A 21,288-nucleotide genomic window follows, 5' to 3' on the forward strand; every position below is an offset into this window, starting at 1 on the left:
AAGGAAAAAAAAAAAAAAAAAAAAAAAAATAAGGCCTGGACTCATCCTCTAAATTTTCCAATGGATGTTCAGGTAGGAGCATCTTGACAGACGTGAGACAGCAGCTACAAGAGAACTGCTTAACAATGCACTCTCCATAAGAGCTGATCGCCTTTATACTTGACACATATTTGCTTAAGAGCCAATTTAATGGCTCATTGAGGTGAGGACTAATTCTTTAGGTTACTCACACTAAATGCATTTAAAGTAACAATAACATTTATGGAAAACAGAGTGGTGCCCAAATTCCAATTTTGAATTCAATTAATTTCTTAATAAGAGAAATAAAAAAAATAAAAAAAACAGCCCAGGACCCATACTGTGTCAACAGAAAACACTTTTCATCACGCCATCACTGTTGAAGCATTAAATGAATGGACAGCAGTGATTAAAAAACAAATGTGACCAATTCATCAAATTTAATATCGAAGTCTTTTACTTGCAGTGCCGCTGACTGAAGTGAGACTGAATCATCAGCATTTCAGCGACATGGGAAGGTGTCTTGCTGTAATCAACAGGCTACACTTTAATAACTGGGTCTTAATTACTGTCCATAAGTACAGTGGAGCTCTCCAGTCAGAACAAAGCAACCTGCATGGAGCCTCAGTGCTTTAAGATCAAACGTAGTGGATTTCATTAAAGTCTCCCCTCACTTGATGTTGAAAGCAGATTACTGTATCCCTTGCTTTTTTTTTTCAGAAATATCATAATTACAATACCCCATACATTTGTATAAAAATATAACTTTTTGTATTGACACATTAACTATTTCAGGAGGGCAGGTTATATTGACCAAAACTAGACCAAACTCCTATATAAGCAGCTTATGTTTGAATGTAATTCATTCCCTCAAGGAAAAAAAAGTGTTCAATTTTAAAACTCTCTTTTAAAACTCTCTCTCTCTCTTTAAAACAAATCTTTAGAGAAGTACGGAAGCCGGGAAAGGCCATATAATTATCCCGTTATCTTGAGATAACAGAGCTTTGTTACGGCGAGATCACAGAATAATTGTAATATTGTAAAACAAAGCTCTGTTCGGATAGAAAAAATTTTATTCCGCTATGTCGAGATAACTGAACAATTATCCCATTATCTTGAGAAAACGAAGCTCTGTTCGATTAAAAATATGAATATTTGAGTTCTGATTATTAAAGTATGACATATTTTCTCTGACATTGTCTGTATCTTGTGTTGTGTGTAATGTATGTAGTGTTATACTGTATGTATATAATGAATTTCATGTCACTCATTTAAGTTAATGTTTATATGAGCGTAGCTACCGTGTACTGTATTGTCATGTTAATTGAATGGACGTGACACAACAACAGAAACACTTACAGTCTCAACTTAATGCAATTCTATACAATAGCTCTGGCATAAATAGCTTATAATGTTAAGTGTTGAGACTTTGCAACACTTTGTATTCTGCAGAACCCACATTGTTGCTGACATCTACGGCTGTTGATGCCACTTATCTTCCTTCTGGCTTCAAGAAACCAAACTAAAAGCACACAATGCGCCGTGGTCTTAATTTCAACATCAAATGCTTCATGCTGCCCTTTGAGGTTGGGGAAAAGGTGTTGTGTGAGAGGCTTTGAGAACTCCTTTAATCCAAGCAGCATTCAGAAAATGTCAGGCTCTTTAGTAACAGAGGAAAAAAAATAAATAAAAAAAAAATTGTCATATGTGGAAATACTCACTCGTATTCGCTGCACCTCCAAGAAGACAGCTCTTTGGAAGGACTTCTCCCAGATAGCGAGGTCTGTGGCCAGCTCTACCCCGAAGGTGTGGCTCTGGCCGTGGCCGACCAGAATGCTGAAGCACAGAGACTCATTGTCCTGCTGCTCAGGTGAATGCTCCAGCCCTAAGTAGAGCCTCGCCTGGAGCCAGCAGTCCTCCGCCATCCACAGCTGTAACACAAAACCTTCATTATTACATGTTAAGGAAAAGGTTTTGCTGTCTCTTCACCTTTTAATGCTAAATTTAGTCTGTGGGAGGAAAAGTAAATGACTTGATTCTCAGTTTAAATGAAAACCTTTCAACATATCTTGGCTTGTGGATCTGAAATATCACCCCAGGTCAAGAGAGCCTTGCTTAGTTGGCTCCCTGACACACAATACTGTCTGCTAAGAAAGAATAAAATCAGCCATCTATACTGAGATGAGGACTGCAGTGATCAAACTTTGAACAGCCCTGATGCACATCACAGCACCCTGCTCTTAACATACCTTGTGAACCTTGAAAAGAACCTCATAGAGGTTATACGTTGTTTCAGCTTGTCCCCAGTCAGCGGCACTGATCTGAGAAATAAACATCAAAGAGAGTGAGATGAAGAGGCAGCATTTCAAGACGAAAAGCAAGTTAAAGTAAGGCAGGTAGCTTAGTTGTGCGAATGCACGGATGACTGCCACTGTCAGGGAACAAAATGGATTTATCCTGTTGCACTGTGCACAGGTACAAAATAAACACTAAGACTAAGGTATCCCAGTGGTGTAACAAGTACAGAAATACACAGATCCACAGTACAGATGCAACTGTAGTAACACAACATTAAGGACGTGCACAGAAGAGAAGCTCGAGGAAATAAATCTGAGGAACCCTATCACATATTTAGAACATATATATTTTTCAACTTCAGAGAGCCAACTTCCAGGTTTCTGTTCCAGAAGTAATAAAAGATGATTCAAACTCGCATTGGCCTTTGTAATAAGTTTACAAAGAATTCATCCCTGTAACTTGATCTTAACAGTCAAGTTTCCATTCACATTTTGTGCAAATTTTAATCAAAATTCCAGAAAGTTATTGACGTTTATGTTACATGCATCATGTATGTCTCTTTTTTTTTTTTTTTGCATAAGTCTGTTTCTATCATACTTTTCTTTTTTTTCTTTTGTCAATACACCAACTCTTCCACCTAAGCAAAGTTTAAAAAATGTTTTTCACTATTTTTCCACTCAGGTTTTTTAATGTGCAAACTGAAAATGTCCATTAAAACAGCTGGATTGAGATGCAGTATGTCATGCAGTTCATTCAGTCTGTCTAGGCAGGGATGGTAATTTTATTAAAAACTATGTAATATCATTGTTTATTTAAAGCTTCCGCTGTCAGCAGCCTTTAACGAACACTGCTATTAGCCCCGGGCCCCTGCAGATTTAGCCAGCAGAACAGAAGACGATGTCACAGCAGCAAAAACACAGGCAGAAATAAACAAATTACTGAGGGCTGTATTACATTTACAGTATCAAGGTCCTGGGATCGTGCATGATGGCTCACTTTACACTGTCATGGCTTATTTGATTAAAACAGAGCCGTCGTTCATGTTTTTATTATTAAAAAACAAGTCGAGCAGCTGGAGCTCGTACCAACCCTTCCCTGTTTTTGGATAACAGATTAGATGTTGCCATGTGCTGCCATGCTGGTACATTTTCATGAGAGCTGAAGTTCTTTTTAATGCTAACTAAAAATTTTGCTGACAAAATTATTGCTGCTTTACTTTGCTACGATCAAAAAGGTTCAACTTCTAATAGAAGTGCTGTAGTCGATACTTGTAGAATACAACTGGGAACATGTTTCACATTTTCACAAAAGCCAATGAAACGAGCTGCAGAGGCGGCTTTTTCTGTCTGTAGCTTGTGTATATGAAAAGATACTGCTGCACATGTAGTGGCTTAATCAAACGGCAACAACTGAAAGTCTTTCATATGAATCAAGAAGACCAGAGTCTATATTAACTCTGTAGTAATATTTTTATAGTAAAAATCTGAACACCATAAACTTAGATTTGAGTGATTTGGCTGGATTTAGCCAGTTGTTATCATTCATTAAGTGATGACACCACATACATGCAGAAGTGGCTGATTACAGTTGGGTTCACATTGACATTAACATCAAACACTATCTAAAAACAAACATGTTTTGACAGTAATAAGAAAACCAGAGTGTTTTAGTTCTTTGTCTCTGAGCTAGCCAACACAGAGATTCTGTGATATTATTTATTAGCAAAACCATGATAGGGTTTTCATGTCTAGACTTCCGCCCTGATGTTATCTCCACATCTTGTAGGGTCATAAAAACAAACATAGATTCAATTATGCTCTTTATTTTCTCTTACATTACACAAATCCCATGAAAAGACCAAAAGGTACGATGAGTTACTCCTAACAGCATATGATGCCAAGACAATGATACAACTTATAAAATATAAAATATAACTTTCCAAAAACAAAACAAACAAAAGAAAACCCAAAAACAAATCACTGAATCACACAATCATTCATTCATTAGCATGAACACACAGGTTGTACATTGTCCTGATGCTGCACAATACACACTAATGTGCCAAATGTGTATTAATCCACAGCTCAAAGTAGTCCCCCTAACAAACACTGCTATATCCTTCTGTTTAAGTAACGTTGGCTAAAAACTACAGTGCCCAGAAGTTCCGGGAAAAAACTGCCTTTTTTAAAAATTAAAACACATATTCATGAATGCATTATTGCTTTGGATCTTTTAATAAGATTTGTTGACAATAAAAAAATATAGAATATCATCAGCAGTATGCTTTATGTATTTGTGGAATAAAGTAATATGGGTCTTTAAGGGGTGACCACAGTTTACTATAGTAACCCTTAGTAAAAACAAGGGCAGGGTTGTAGATCGGGGTCACATTACTCATCCTGACTCTTTCACACCACTAGCATTACTCTGGTGTAAAGGAACTATTAGATTAGTGCTTCAAATATCCCTAGGTCAAATGAATTGCTATGAAAACAAGTGAGCAACATGTTACACTGAGCAGTGAGCACATTTTTACATGCCCCGCACAAAGACAGAGACCAACATGGGGCTTCTCAGTAGATTTTGTTTTTGCAGGGTGTTTCACTAAAGCACATGTATTAATGCTAACCTAATGCAATCCAGGACATACCATATTAAAACCCTCTTCCTCAGGATTATTGGCTACAGCAATATTTCAACAAAAGCCAGAGGGCAGGTCTGGCATTTCACAACCCACCAGCTCCATCCAGTAATTCTAATGACTCCCCTATACATCCATTACGTTTCAAGCAATCTGTTAAAATCATGGATGAGGATGTCTCTCACTAACACCTCATCGACTTGATTGGTCGGACCGAATTGATCAAGGAAAATAATGATTTTAATTTCTGAAACTGTTCTGCATTCAGGGAAGGTTTACTGCAGGTCTCACCTGCTCCCAGGCTACAGTTATTTTCTTTTTTGTTAAAGCACCACAAAAGAAAATTCTTCTTTTTTTTTTTCGTTCACTTCAACTTCAGACAGACCTTCGACTGTGCATTAGAAAAACTCTTGCATTCTTTGCCTGTGGCATGTTCCGTGTAAAGGAAACATCCGTGACATTTCCTGCAGGATTTAGACAACTTTTGGACCATATATGGTTCATTAAAGAGCATTCCCTCGTGTTAATGGGTGTAAGCAAATTACTTGCCACTGTGGTTACATTACCAATCTTTGCGAACAAAATGACCTTTTAAATGCAACAAGAGTTTGGAAACTTTTGCAACAGAACCACTGGCAACTGAGATCCCTAGAGAAAATACAGACATCACCCACCATGCTGTTAAAAAATCTCCCACAGAGATAGTTCTCTCTTTGCTGTGGCGATACGCAGAGCAGAACGAAAGACAGTCCAACCCCACACAGGCCTGTTTGATGGTATCAACAAGCCCAGTTTGAGAGTCTCAGATTAAACAAGGCCAGACTCTTGTCCCTGCCATGGAAACAAACAGCTGGAGTGACCATCTCTAATCTTACACACAACATCGATGCAGAGAGGGAATTGCCAATATGTGCCATACAGACAGCCGTGTAATATGCTACAGAAAGGGGGTCCTCTACGGGGGGCCGTGCTGGACGGAGACTGTAGCAGACTGGAGGAGATGGAACCACAGATTAAATGCACTGGTCTCCAGCAGGCACGTAATCCGCGGTGACCTACATTACGCATAGATACGCGACTTGAATGAAACATCCGAATTATCCTGGCCAGATGAAGCACTTCATTTCCACCAAATGAAATGAGAGTGTCAGTGGCATGGCAAAGGGCAGGGCTGGCAGAATCCTCCAGAGGCAACTGGTTGAGAAACAGCGAGCCGACCCTCTTAGCTCTATGTCGCTTTGTTCATGAAGAAAGGCTGAGGCTCATCTTAAAAGGCAGCAGTTTGCTTATTTGCTTTTCATGCCGAGAGTGAAAGAAAAAGATTGATAGCACTCTCGTGTCTGTATGGTAAATATGAAGCTATAGACAGCAGCTGGTTAGCTTAGCTTAAAATACAGACAAAAATTGAAGTATAACAATGGCAGGTCATTAGAGGTCATGTGCTGGACCATATCTTGGCTGGGTGCAGCGTCCTCCTGGGTGACTTCCTTTTATTATGCTAAGCTAGTAGTTTCCCCTGTTCCCAGTCTTAATGCTATAGATATTCTAAGCAAAGCTACGCTAACCGCAGTAGCTTCATATTAACGATATAAACATCAGTGGTATCAATCTTCTCTGAAGTATATTTCGCAAATTGTTGAATTATTATTTACTTGAATGACACTTTGTGAAAGGTCCTCAAAATGTTACAGTTTACACAACCTCACAAGGTGTGACAGGAAACACTTGGGTGTTAAGAAAAAGGCCACAAAGTCTACAAACACAGGTTGAAGTTTGTCCTCACTGTGCAGCTTCAGAACATGATTGAAAACCTGTCACAGCCGGTTAAATTTATAAGAGAAAAAACACAAACGCCAGCGTCTTCTTGGGAATCTCCTAAAAAGAGAAGGTGAGCCACAATAGGTTGTCAAACAGAGTTAACGGGTGATGAAAGCTCTCCAACAGTACGGACGACACGCCGAGACAGAGTGAGCAACTCATAAATGTGCATACCACCCCACCTTGGCCAGAGAGTAACTGCGATTAACCTGCTGAAACTCTTGCCAAATGAAGGAAGAAGATTAAAAGATTCACATTTTGGGCAACGGTGGTTTTTATACTAATGGGAGAACAGAGCTTATGTCATATCGCAAACAAGCGGCGCACAAAAGGAAAAATCCTGTTCGCCTCTCCTGGCAGTCAGGACGGGGACATTTTACGTTCCCAGTGGACAATACAAATTTTGAGGGCAGTAAATATATACATTTAACAAAACCTAAATGTATCTTACATGTGTTGAAACCATTTAATAAGGACTAGAATATCATCAAGGGCATTAATAGCTGTCACTATGGCCACCTTGATGAGCTGCTGATGCTGATGAGCTGTTTGACACAGGCACACACACTGCACACACCATCGGCTGCCATACAAGGTGCTGGCCTGAACTTCTGGAGCAATTTGTTGTTCAGTGTCTTGCCCAAAGACACTTGAACACATGGGCTGGGGATCAAACTGCCAACTGTGATTGGAGAACGACATGCTCTCCCTGGGCCACAGTGTGGCTGTAAATTTCTAACTCCATAATGCGCTTTATACTGTAGTTAAAATGGAAGATAATGTTACATTAAGAAAGTTTTTCACTTTCAATCTCTGACTCAATGAAGGTGTGCATAACACTTGGTAAGAATTAGCAGGTAACAGGAAGATTTTCGATTAATCAAACACTGGATCAGTTAATTTTACTGTTTAATTAATGAATTTCAAGCATATTAGGAGTCCCAAAGTCCTAAATGCCACTTGATTGCAAATACATTAGCAGCCGTACATGCAAATAAAATGAAAATAACCATTTTGCAGTAAGTAATACATTGCTTGTTTCAGTGCCACCTAACACACAGCCATGGCAACAACAAATATAAATTCATCAGCAGTTACTGCACGCCTGTCTTCTCTTATTCAATTATAACTGAAGCATACAGTATTTTGCAGATGCTGCCAACTTGTTTCAAAAACAGAAAACAATGGAAAGCACAGCGGGGGGCAATCGCAGGTCAGCAGCAGCAGAAAATCATCACGTTTCTTAAACTCAAAAACAAATGAAATAATAATAAAAAAAAAAAAAAAGCCCAGAACATATTTCTACGTTGAGCCAAATCAAGAGAACTAATGAATTATTTGTACCTGAGTGTAAGTCATGTGGGCCGGTGTGATATGCTTCAGATTTTGGACAAAACCATTTCAAATGAGCTTAAAATGAAATCACACTGTGTCTTTTGAGGTGAAAGGTGAACAACACAGGAAAGACGGGAAAAGACTGATTACCGGGGGACTTCTGAAGATATAAAAATATGGTCCTCTCAGTGCCAGGAACTTGAACGCTGCGGTTCGTCCTGCAGTGCTGCCCTCGGAGCTTTCACATGCCCAGCCCATGTGAACAATCTGCACAGATGTAGAGGATTGACATGTAGACAATTTCACCATTTGATTAGATAAAAAAAAAAAAAAAAGGGGGGAAAATACACACAGTAAAAATCTGTTCTCTGCTCAATAGGACACAGCACAATCTGCACTGTCAAAACAAATGAATTAAACAAGAACTACAGTGATGCAGCTTTTAAATTTAAAAAGACTCCCCTCTGTACAGTAGTACTGCAGTCTGCAGCTGCACTGCAACAATTTACCTTTGCTCCACACCAAATTGACTTGGGATGTTTCTCTGCTCCTCTTTAAACAGCATATCTGCACTGTATGTACTACTGCTTCATGTGCTTCACTCCCCCCTGAATCTTCCCGTCTTCACTCCTTCCCGAAAATACCATCTCACTTGTGATTTTGCTGTTTTGCTTAAAGTGATGAACTGTATGACACAATTAAGCCTGTGGATGCTTCACTGATGAAGACGTGTTTACTGGCTTGAATAATTGTATTTATTTGGCACTCTGCCCCATAGATTCAGAGCTGCTACAAGAGCTGCACTTGTATGCAGAGGGCAAACATTTCCTGCAGAGAAGGGTTTGCCTGAGCAGGGATCTCCACTAACTAGACATCTGGGGAGACAAATGGAAGGCATCAATGTGTAAGACCATGATATTGTACCAGCTAGCGTCTACTGAAGACCTCAACATCTTCACTTGACAAACATCTATCCAGGTCAGGACAGGTCATCAAGAGCTGAACCACTTTCTTAGGGATATAATACTGACCTAGATGAGTGCTCCATCTATATACCAACCATATCCTCTCCTTACTCTTAGAGTAAAGAAGCACACACTGTTTCATGTTTGCAGCTCTACTATCACTGCATCAGTTATAACTGTCAGCGGTGATGTGATGTGACTGTTTGTGACAATAATCAGTCTGGTTCCAAAAAGATGTGCTGGGCTGGTATGATGCATCAGGCCTGTGTCGGCATACCTGATCATCTGACGCGCAGTATTTGTTGATGATCTTTATCTAAGAGAAAAATAAAAGCAAAACAACAATCAGTGACATATATGACTACAAAAAGCTGTGAAATTTATTATCACATAATGGTAGTTTGGCTCATCATTTAATTGTTTTCTCAGATTTCTCAGATAAGATTTCACAACTGAGACCACTGATGTTAATGATAAAGTGCAACAAACGGCATCGTTGAATTTATCCACACAGTAACTGCCATTACGTTCCCTCACTTATAATGTAGAGCTTAATATTATATACATGTAATATATAATAGATGACACTGTATGTATATAAATTTAAAGGCTTTAAATTCAGAGCAAGCCAAAAAAAAAAAAGCTTGGGAGATGGCTTGCAATGTCCTGTCAGATTCAAGCCAAGATGTCACTCATAAAAATGTAATGTGCTCTAGACAGTTCAGCCATCAGGATGTGCTAGCTAGCGATGAAGCAGAAATCAACAGTGTGGAGGATGTTGTACAGTGCTTTACGATACAGGACCATTAAACGTAATCTAAAAAGAAATATACAGTTAAAATTCTCAATAATACATTTTATCTTCTCTAATGGGAGCCTTGTTGGTAATTTAACCAATCTTGTTCCATCAAAAGTATATATAAAGGCCTAAAATAGGGGTATGACACACCCACTGAGGAACATATCTCAAATGCTGTTTCAAAATGCACTTTTCTTTTGAAGGAAACATTATCACTCAGCCAGAAAAATGCTGCTAACCAGTGCCAACCATTTTCATGTTGAATGCACCCCTGGTGTGTCAGCATATCACACTCAGCATGGTAGTTGCTCTTGTTTGTCTCACCCCAGTTACAAACAGAAGGTACACTGTCACCTGAAATCCCTATATTATTATTAGACTCTAACAAGCTGCCCAATTCTTTCTGTTTTAGCGCCTCTAAAAGAACATCAAACAAACAACATCAAATAATCCTCGCCCGCCCGAGCCAGATGACACATCCACATGAAAAACACATGAGGGACCCCAAGGGTGTCGGAGTCTATTTAAAGGTTGTAGGTCATTAAAACAAAAGTTCCGCTCTCTCCAAAGCAAGCACACAATTACATCCTGATTGGCCATTTAGCAATCACACACCCCACGTCCGTAATTAGGTGATGCAGGCATGAATTAATCACTTTTTTTTTTTTTAAAGTGCAGCTGCGCAATCCACAAGCACGGGTATACAGTACGTCTTCATCCTTAACCAAAAATGCATCGCATCATCAGTGTGATAATCAAAGTGAAATAGGAGGAAATGAGAGAGAGACAAGTGCACATGCCGAATGACTACTTAGCAGTCATTAATTAGCTATGGGAGAGCCTCTTTTTTTGTTAGCAGAGAGGGAGAGGTGCCACTATGATTCAATGAGTGCTCGTCAGGAACGGTCCATTAAAACCATGCTGCACTGTAGTCTGTGTGCGAGTGGAGAAACATAACAAAAGTGGGCAAAACACATTCATTACATGTTGCAATGTTTTCTCTACTCAGTGGATAATAAAAGCTGAAATGTTGAGACTCCTTAAAGTAACATTCTGCCCATTTATATCTGTTAAATTAGCTGCATTCATTTCATTAGATGATATGACTAAGTAAAAATTAAAACCTTGAATATCTGACAAAAATCTATTGCACTTGATGATGTTATGCCAAGAAACATGCTTACATGTCATACGAGTTCACTCAAGGCTTCACATATTTAACATGATCACAAACAGCCGACAATCACTGGTTTTCTTTTCCCCTTCAGTTTCAATAAAGACTCGCAGGAAGATCCAACCAAAGCCTTGAATGTCTAGAGATGGACTTACGTTCTCCTGTGTCAAGTCATTGATATTTGTAGATATTGCTTGGAGCCAGTCTGTGCTTTCTGCTGCAGTGCAAAATTGAAGAATATTGGTGCTGACTCCATCCAAGGCGAAGACTTCAAAACAGTTGGACCTGGAGGAACGCAGAGGTCAGATATTAGAAGTATTACAGACGACTGAAGGAAAAGTCGGAGCGCCCCGTTCCTTCTGCCATACTTCAGCTATAGGGCTTACATTGCATTACTTCATTATATATAGTAGAGCTTCTTTCATGAGCCTGATCTAGTCTGGTCTAGTGACACCTAATTATAAAAATATCTCCATAGCAGATGCTCTGCAGAGGCAAATCATGAGTCCTTAACTATTCTGAGCAATGCTGGTAATATTTGTGACAATATTTTTCTAATCACATTTTTTTTTGTGGTGAGGTTACAACTCTTTTTAGAATTAAATTAAATGACTACAAGATAAAAGGCAGAGCCAAGCTAATAGCTCTCATTAAAGAGGAGACATGAATAGAAGTCCTGAGTGTTTCATAATGTGAGAGTGCACATGACTATAAGTTGTAGTTGAAGTAAAAAGTTGAAAAGAATAGTTTGATATTTTGGAAAATACACTTTGGAAGAGAGTTAGACGGATAGTTCCCATGCTAACACCAGGTTATCTTAGCTTAGCATAAGCACTGGAAACAGGCAAACAGCTGGAGAAAACGTCTAAAGGTTGCTCACGAATTAACATGTTATATCTCATTTGTTTAATTCATGCCAGAATCAAAATGTAAAAATGACAATTTAACCTTTTACAGGGAGTTATGTGCTGATCTATTTCTTGGCCGGGAGCTGTAACTTTCTTTGGAGGGAGCCAGGCTAGCTGCTTTCCACTTGTTTCCAGGCTTTATGCTAATCTAAGCTAACAGTATGCTGTACCTTTATATTTATGGCATCAATGTTCAAGACTGTCCTCCTGTAAGAAACAAGCTAGGTATTGTAACGACAAAAGGTGGTTTGTGCAGCAGGTTGTTATGACCCAATGTTACATTTTGTTGTTAGGCGACATCTAGTGGTCGTACTAATTATGACAGGAGCAAATGGAAAAGATGAGGTTGTGGTGGATGGATGGGTCAGAAAAACACAGGAATATGATACAGGAGTGAGGTGTTCGATTCCCATGTGAATTCAGCAGTTTATATTGTAACCATGACAACAAAGATCATCTAATGTTGAGGAAGTACTTTTAACCCAAATCATGATCTTTTCTTAAACCTAACCAAATAGTTATGGTATGCCGCTGTCGGTACATTCTGTGTGTTTATTATTGTAACCATGACAACCGAGGTCCGGTACACCTGACGTCGTAGGGGTACTATTTCAGGAGACACTCCTATGGGTCGTACGACCTGTAGTGTTGTTCAAGTTGAAGGACTTAAGGAAAGTAGTTGGAAGAAAGTAAACAAGTGTATATTTATAAGTCTTCCTTTAGCAGCGAAACTCATTACACTGCATTTCAAGGAAGGCCTCTAAAAAATAAAGCAGTGATGAAATATCATTTTTGAAATATTCTGATATATATGAGGTATATATATATAATTTAAACTGACTATTTCTTAAAAAAAAATGTATTAAAAAAGCCAAACACAACTGTAAAGAGCCCTCTGCATGACATCCCCGAAGTGGCTAAGACATGTCAAAATAATACACCTTACAGATCACACTGAGAAAATTACCCTTCACAAAACATTTACAGGGAGAAATGAGGATTTTATTTTTTTAACAGCACAAAGTTATTTAGTATTTTGGCATCTTTTGGGTACATCATCCCCTCAGAGCGCCTTGAGGTTAAACACACTGCTTTGCTAACACAATTACATTTCTCTGTTGATGGGGTGTTGATGTGGTCACCAAAGAGAGATCACACTCATCAGCAAAATGTGATAACTTCTGACATTTAATTCCACTGCATTCTCACGCTGCTGACACGTCTATCCTCGGAGACAGATGTCACGAAAACATGGAAGCAGTTTTTGTGTGATGGTTAAGTAGTTCCCAAATTTCTAAAGGCTTGAACACAAACGCTGCATGAGAAGCGAGGGAGAGGTTATGGCGGTACGTGAGGTGAAGCCTGATAAACACAAGAGAAACAAAAGGAAGGTGTCAAATGCACGGTATGAAGAGAGAAATCTTCTAAGACAGCTCCTTAAGCCAAACAGTTCTCCCCAACTCATACACACAGCAGTTCCTCGAGGTTAGATGTTACGAAGTCAGCATTCCTAACAAATCCTCTGGTGAGCATGACTTCTGCAATAAGCTTGTTAAAATCTTATGTTCCGCTGCCTGTGTACTGACCCAGTGACTCTCCAGTGGTGATTTTCACTGAACTTAAATGTTTCTTTTTTTTTTTTTTTTTATTTAACAAGAGTACAAATTCTTTCTGTGTCAGTGTGCTTGACTCAAATTAGCTTCATTCTATGATTTGTACAAATGCTTTGTCTTGCAAGCCCAGTAATCCCAAAATATCTCTTCTGTTACTGCAGGGAAAAAGTGAGCATCTGATGACGCAGAGTCTACAGTATATCAGTTAGATTCCTTTCAATTTATGCAGAACCTTTGAGACTGTGCAGTAATGGGGGGGAAATGCGAGAGGGGATGAAAGTGCAATGAATGAAGAGCTCCAAACCAAGAGATTAATCAAAGGAACGGACAGCTGGCGGATCAATGTCAGGAGAACACAACCCTGTCAGGAGGAGCTGCTAAAGCCCGTCCACCTCCACTGAGCAGGACAGAAATCCTCACAGAGAGATCGGATCTAGGGAGCGTGATTCTTTCATACATCTGCTCCATTCCCAACGGCACAAATTATTGTGCCCTGCCTGCTGACTAGGCAGTAATAAATCCACTGAGACAAAGCAGAGACATAGCACCCAGTCAACACACAGACACATGTATGGTGGAGAGGGGAAAGTGTTTTTGAGAGGACTCCAGCTGTTACTGATGGTACGAGTGGCAACAAGGAGGAAAATGTCCCCCAATTAGTGAGTGAAATAGGCTGGATTTGAGGCATTTCGTCTTCAGCATAATTAATGAGAGAAACATGTTTGCTTTTGATTTTCTACCAAGACATGCAAAGATGTAAGTTTCACTTTGAATCCAACAGGCTGATCAAACCAGTAACACACAGATGAAACACAGAATTAGATCATCAAGTATAATATGATCCCTGTCATTAAAATTATAATCCTTAAGATGTCACAAAATCAAACCGAATTTCAGATACTGCTTATGTTTGGTATTTTTTCTGTGTTAGCCTTTCAATATATTTTACATTATTTCTCTATGTAGTGGTTATCATTGTTAGTGGCAGAGCCCGCTATTCCTCTGATGTATTCAGCCTACCTCTCTGCACACGAGACATTTACAGGAAAATAAGGCATGCACATAATTCAGTGAAATTTTATCTGATGATAACAGCCTAACTGTTTCCTGTTCACTCGCCTTGAGCTGTATTAAGTCTCTGAGAAAGGAAACCGAACACCTTGCTGCTTCACATTTCCATGTGGTTTTTATTGTGAAGCCGCTGCAGGAAAACCAGAAAAACAGGACTGCACTATAAACCGATACACCTCTTGCTTCTCTTGACTAAGTAGCTGCTCAAGGAGAGTTTGTCCAAGACTGAAATCTTTTTTTTAAGTTAGTTTGTTTTTTATTAGATAGTGACAGTGGAGACAGACAGGAAGTGAAGGGAGAGAGCAGGTGAATGACATGCATCACTTGGTCCTGCTGAACAAGAGTCGGACCAGGGACTCGCTGCTCAGGGCATTTCAGCCCATGCAGCATGTATCCTATCCATTCAGCCATCAGGTCACCCCAACACTGAAGTCTTGAAGTGATAGTTCAAGCTATTTGACGTGGGGTTGTGTGAGGTACTTATCTATAGTCAGTGTATTACCTCCAGTAGATTGGAATCAGCATGCTGCCGGTTTAGAGAAGCACAGGCAGGGTGATGTGCTCCTGTGGGCGGGGTCAGCAGAAAAACGTGTTTTAGCAACTTTAAAAAAATACCCACAGAAAAAAAAACAAAAATCATTTCAAGTTTACACATTATTTGGAATACTTTCACCGCTTTATCTAGCCGCCAAACAGCCCTTTCCTTTGGAACTGCACTGTATTACTCCACAGATCAGCTGTTTGAGTCAGACAGAGCTAAGTGTAGGTGTGCACTGGTCCGAATCTACTGCAGGTAATACACTTACTAGCGTACAGGTAAGTACCTCACACAACCCCGCGTCAAATAACTATCACTTTATGCATTAAAACTTTAAAGTACTTTATATATAACTGATGGCTAACACTGTATTCTATATGCAAATGACTGCTTGTTTTTCAATAAGAAACCAACCAGTAACTCTGAGTGTGGCAGGTAAAGCCCCGTTAATTTGCAAAGTACCTTCCATTTTAAATATATCTGTTTTGACAGGTTAAACAAAAGGCTGAGAAAACCTCACTGAGTAGCTACTCTGACACCTTAGTGTAGCCAATAAAATGTGTACAAAGGAAAGAAATAAGGCCTGCTCTCTGCTTCTTCACTGTCAGCTATCCATGTGGCCTTGTTTTCAGACTGGGACAAACACAAGAACAATTCCCCAATTCCCGTCATGGAGTGGATTTAAATTGGGCAATCGAGAGGAAAACTATGAGAAAATATTTCTGTCACCCCAACTGGGAGTATATGTACTAGCAAGGATCGCCAGAACATTGTATAACCTTCCAGATACAACAACAACAACAACAACAACAACAACAACAACAACAACAACAACACAAGAGTCCACATCAACATTAGATGAGAACATGCGAGTCAACAACACCAACCCTTCAACACTAACGGGAGCTCCTCCTGCTGGAACGAGGAGTACTGGCCGCCCTCAACACCTTCAACAAGGAACAGATTAATAGGTGCTTATATGTGGATTCATAGGTGTGCTTCCTGTATGCTGTATGTCAGTACCCTGGTAACTGATGATTTAACCTTTTGACATTCCGGCAATCCACAAAAACACATAAAATACATAACAAATACACACAAAGCTGCTCTAACCTATCCAAACCCAGACCCAAATGTGAGCTGTACTTACTTATATTGCACCTGTAACAAAACTTCAGATGATGATGTTTAATGTCAACACCAGTTTGTTGTCCTTTATAATGCTGATTGGAAATGGTTGGGACCTCAATTTAGAGATTCACTCCAGACATGTTTTAAACCAAATACTATAGTTGGAGTAATCATTTGAGTCTGGTCTGGCTTTTTATTTTATTTTTTTATTTATTTATTTTTTTACAAAAAGAAGGTTTCCACATCACACTTGTGTTAGTTAGACTGGAACACGATTTCCTCCAAACTAGCTGCGATGTCACAAAACCCTGCGTGAAGGTACACCACTTAAAGGTGAGCACAGAGAATCTTTCCCTCCTTCAGCAGATGACTGTAAAAAAAAAAAAAAAAAACAGCCTTCCAGTTTCAAACTCCACACGTATTCTGCACGGTGAAGCTCAGACATCACAGTAACAGTAAGGAAAACACATCTCTCAGTTTTTCAGGGAGACTTGAAGTTGAGATCCAGGTGATAGATTCAAGCAGGAGCATAAAAAGTTTGTGAAAAATGAATTTTCTTCAAGGTTTCTTATAATCCAATTTGAGAAAAACTATTTTATAATATTAGGTAATATTGGGTATACCATTCTGATTTCACTGCCTAATAAATGATCTAAATAATAATAGATAATAATCCTAATTACTGCCATTATCAAAGATCCAGCATGTATGCTACTGGCTAACTTGATGATTGATGTTTAAGTGTAACTACGGGTTACATTTCAGCAGCCTTGGGAAAATTTTAGGTTTCATATTTGATAAAAATCATACCAACTTGGGTTTTGCTGAACTAGAGCTGCTGTGCAGTAACTGACCACCAGCTTCAAGCTCTGTGTATTCATCATACAAATCATTCTTTATACAAGTTTCTTATCTCTGGCAGCTGCCCAATGAGGTGTCCAATAAACAAATTTAATAAACATTTTTAATTAAGTGTAGAGGAGATTCATTGATTATATGTACCTGATTTTTTTTGATTTATGCAACCAGAGACACCTTAAATACAGACTTCTGTTTTGACTACAGCATGAGTGCAAGAAATGATGGCAGACTTCAGGTGAATAATTTCCAATTTGAATGAAAAGCAATTAGAAAAAAGGTTTCATTAAAGTCATTTTTTTGCAAAAACAGCACCTCAAAGGCATTAAGAACATAGACACAAGCACTTGCCAAACTGCAACTTTCAGTATTAATATGCTTTAAATCCAAACTATTATGGTACAGTTGGATTAAGACCAGATTAAATGTGCTAATTTTGCAAAGAGACTCTCTTCTTGTCAGACTTGTTGACAATTGTGCAATCAGGGTGTGTCATTAGTTTGCTACACACAAATACAACTGACAGGAAAAGACTGACAAAAAAATACAAAAGCATTCCTAATCCAACTAAATGGTTGACACAGATGGTAAATGCTGGCGTGGTGGAATACCTGGAGGTGATCCACACTTGTGTATCAGCTTTGTGTCAGCTAATGCTCAGATAATCTGGTTTTTATTTACACAAGAAATCAGACAAGAAAAGTGTCAGTCTGGAGGAGGATTTTCAACCTGAAAGCAACCTGAAAATTGTTCTTATTAATGGCTTATAAAGGATTAGTAAAGGATTTATTAACCATTAATTACTTCTTATAAACCCTTACTAAATTGTGCCTCATTAGAAAGCAGTACCCTGATTTCTAGATCAAATAAAACCAGATTAACTGGGTATTATCACTCGACTCGCTCCATTTGCTAAAGAAATAAAATCCACATCCAATTTGTAATTAAAAGGTATGAATAATACTTTGGCCATTTGTGTTTACAGATCAGACCTTACTGACATGCTATGGCTATTATGATAATTTTAGGAGCTTTAATGCATATTTCATGATTTTATAAAAGCACATTTCATCAATTGTTATTAACCTGCGTTCTGGGAAAGGCAGTTATAAAAGAAAAACTTGAATTTTCAGTTTTATTCAAAGGCACATCAACCCTGAGTTGCCGTTTTTAATTAATGAAGCCATTGTGCATTGTAAATTAGAAATTAAATATTTTTAGTCACAGATCATAACCAAAATAGATTTAATACAGAAAAGTGTTATTGTAAATTATCTGACCTAACAAACGTTTTTATAACCATATTGCATTGAGATCAAGTCAGAGATTCTCATATGTTTACCCCTGTTACCATCTGCATTGATCCGCTCTGTATTTGTGCATTCTGATAAACCCATGTCAGCCATGTTTTGCAGAGTAAACTCTGATATTGATGTGCTCTCTGCCTGCAGGGCTCCTTATTGACTGAAACCTGCTATTCCTGATTCAGCACTGGGTTATTATGTTTAGTGTGACTAAGCTCCAAATCTCCTCAATATATTTCTTCAATATTTCACCCACATTTAGCAGTCATTAAACTGGTGATTGGACTAAACATCTGACAGAATTTATATTGCAGGATTGTTGCTTCGTCTAAATAAAGCCATGAAAAGCATTTCTTTACAGTATGTGAACATTCAGCAGACTGTGGAGAGGTGAGGTGCAGTGATACATTAGTAGACAAATAAGTATATTTACTTCTGTTCTGTTAAAGATACATATTTCATTTCTACTTCATATTGCAATATTTCATTTTATGATTATTCAACAATATGCAGGATTGTTATGAAGCTATATGCAATTGTATTATAGATTGAGATTTTGTGATATAATCTCATTCTAATTTACTCTAAATTTATTACACTTAAAAAAAAAATACAGTTATATGATTTTTGACACTGTGAAATTGGGCTTTTCCTCATTCATTTAAACCAGTCAGTGATTCTTTCACATGTTAGTGTTTTAATGAGTGAATGACTCAGAGCAGAGAGCCAGTGTTTAATTTAGGACTAAGGAGAAGATAGACATATTTAATTACACCTTCTGCTGTGATTCATGAATATGTCAAACATTTAAATAAATCTTTTCATACATATATATATACTGTATATATACCATGCAATAGCCATGCTGACCTATTGAGTCAATGTATTTAAAAAAAAAAAAAAACTATATTTAATTGCATTATTATATTACATACAGTGGAAATTCCCACAGTATTGTATCATATTCATTGGTGGAGGAAGTATTCAAATAATTTACTTAAGTAAAAGTAGCAATTCATTCAATACAAATACACCATTACGCTGAATGGCATTTGACAGTGTTATATTATCATATTATTGGATCATTATTATTGATTAAGCAGTTTTTTTAATGCTGTCATTGGGTGTCAGTCTTTAATGATGCATCATATTTTAGAATCTGATAACATTTTGTTGGATGTAAAACATTAGAGTGTAAAGTAACTAGTCACTGTCAAATCAGTGTTGTAGAAAAATAAAGTAGCATAATGAAAACATTAAAGTAAAGTACAAGTACGCCAAAATCAAAAGTTAACTGATATAAACCTCGGTTGCTGTTTGAAAAGTTAAATACACAAGTCATAGATATAATTATGTCTTCTTCTGAGCAATAACATTTGCAGCTTTAAGTGCTGAACAAAATGGTGATGATGGCAAATGTTATTATAAATTACTACCATTCTCTCTTGTATTCTACTGACTAACTTGGTGATTGGAAAAAAGAAAAGTTTTAGGCTTCATATTTGAAACTCAAGTGTTGCCAAACTAGAGCTGCTGTGCTGTAACTGACCACCACCTTCAACCTCTGTGGATTCATCATCCCAATAATTAGAGCATCTTTAAACAACTTTCTTATCTCTGGCAGCTGCCCAGGGCATAAAATTTGATGCTACCCAATAAAGTATCCAATAAACAAGTTTTATAAACATTTTTAATTAACTTTATAGAGCAGATTACCATTATTTATTGATCATTATGTACCTGCGTTTTCTTAATTATGCAACCAGACACGCCCTAATGAGTAAGAAACTTCTGCTTCGACTAGAGCATGAGTGCAAGAAATGATAAGGAGAACAGAGCTAATGTGAAGAGTTTCCAATTTGAATTAAAGGCAATAAGAAAAGATTAAGTTTCATTGAGGTTCCTGTTGCAAAAACAGCGACTAAAAGATATTTAGAGCGTAGGCACAAACTCTTAAACACATCGTACCAAACTTTAACTTTAAGTATAAATCCAAAATATCATTATAAAGTTGGATAAAGACAAGATTATAAATATATCATAAATATATATAATATATTAAGAATCTTAAGTTAAGGTTTTTTTTTTTTTACGATAGACTTGATAACAATTCTGCAATCAGCGTGCGTCATTATTGTGCTACACTCAAATAAGACTGACAGGAAACTTACAGAAACACTCCTAATCCAACATAATGGCTGATAGAAATGGTTGATGGCGTGGTGATGAATAATTGGATGTGATTCAGACCTGAGTATTAGCATGCTGTGAGTCAGTTATGACTGCCAAATGTTAGACAGTTAAACAATACACCTGTAGAAAATACTGACTGAAAAAAGAAAAATAATTGCGAAGCCACTGTACACATGAAAATCAATACAAAAAGGACAAGGCATAATAATCAAATGCATTTAAACTTCGACCAGTGTTCTCACAGTCACACCTTCTGAGCCACAGCCTCACAGCTGCGGTGACCTTTTAAGCCGTTTATGCCTGTGCATAGATATTGGCATTAACATCCTACCGCCTTAATGAAAAGTGCTTGCTAAGCCAACAACTGTGCTCAGTGAACTGTGCACCTTAGAGGTGAATTATATCATGCTGGATTACCCTTACCTTAATTTATCTGTGCCAGCTTTGTATCTGGAGACTCTGGCCATCAACAAGGGCAGGGAGACGGCATCCAGCCAGCGCTTCTCATACTTTGGTTCATTAGCTGAGGGCGAAGGGGGTGATGGAGCCTGCATGGAATACATGAACAATGCAATGAGCTTCCTGCTTCCCTCGCCAAGTTCTCTGGATCCTTGAGGATGTGGT

At 38.1% G+C, this 21,288-nt stretch overlaps 1 protein-coding gene across 1 annotated transcript in view; it reads right to left on the reverse strand.

The window, feature by feature from the left end:
• Positions 1 to 21,288, reverse strand: part of sntg2 (syntrophin, gamma 2) — an 86,058-nt gene that overhangs the window by 15,500 nt on the left and 49,270 nt on the right. The window contains exons 9-14 of the mRNA XM_087179452.1: positions 21,088 to 21,212; positions 11,204 to 11,333; positions 9,353 to 9,391; positions 8,261 to 8,377; positions 2,268 to 2,339; positions 1,740 to 1,949 (exon numbers count right to left, since the gene is read on the reverse strand). Of these exons, the coding sequence (XP_087035578.1) occupies positions 1,740 to 1,949; positions 2,268 to 2,339; positions 8,261 to 8,377; positions 9,353 to 9,391; positions 11,204 to 11,333; positions 21,088 to 21,212 (693 nt within the window). The remainder of the gene's footprint in view (positions 1 to 1,739; positions 1,950 to 2,267; positions 2,340 to 8,260; positions 8,378 to 9,352; positions 9,392 to 11,203; positions 11,334 to 21,087; positions 21,213 to 21,288) is intronic.

This window comes from Seriola lalandi, unplaced genomic scaffold (genome assembly GCF_002814215.2).
Source record: "Seriola lalandi dorsalis isolate HSWRI2012SDOR001 ecotype SW California unplaced genomic scaffold, Sedor1 jcf7180002054842, whole genome shotgun sequence".
Lineage (NCBI taxonomy): Eukaryota > Metazoa > Chordata > Actinopteri > Carangiformes > Carangidae > Seriola > Seriola lalandi.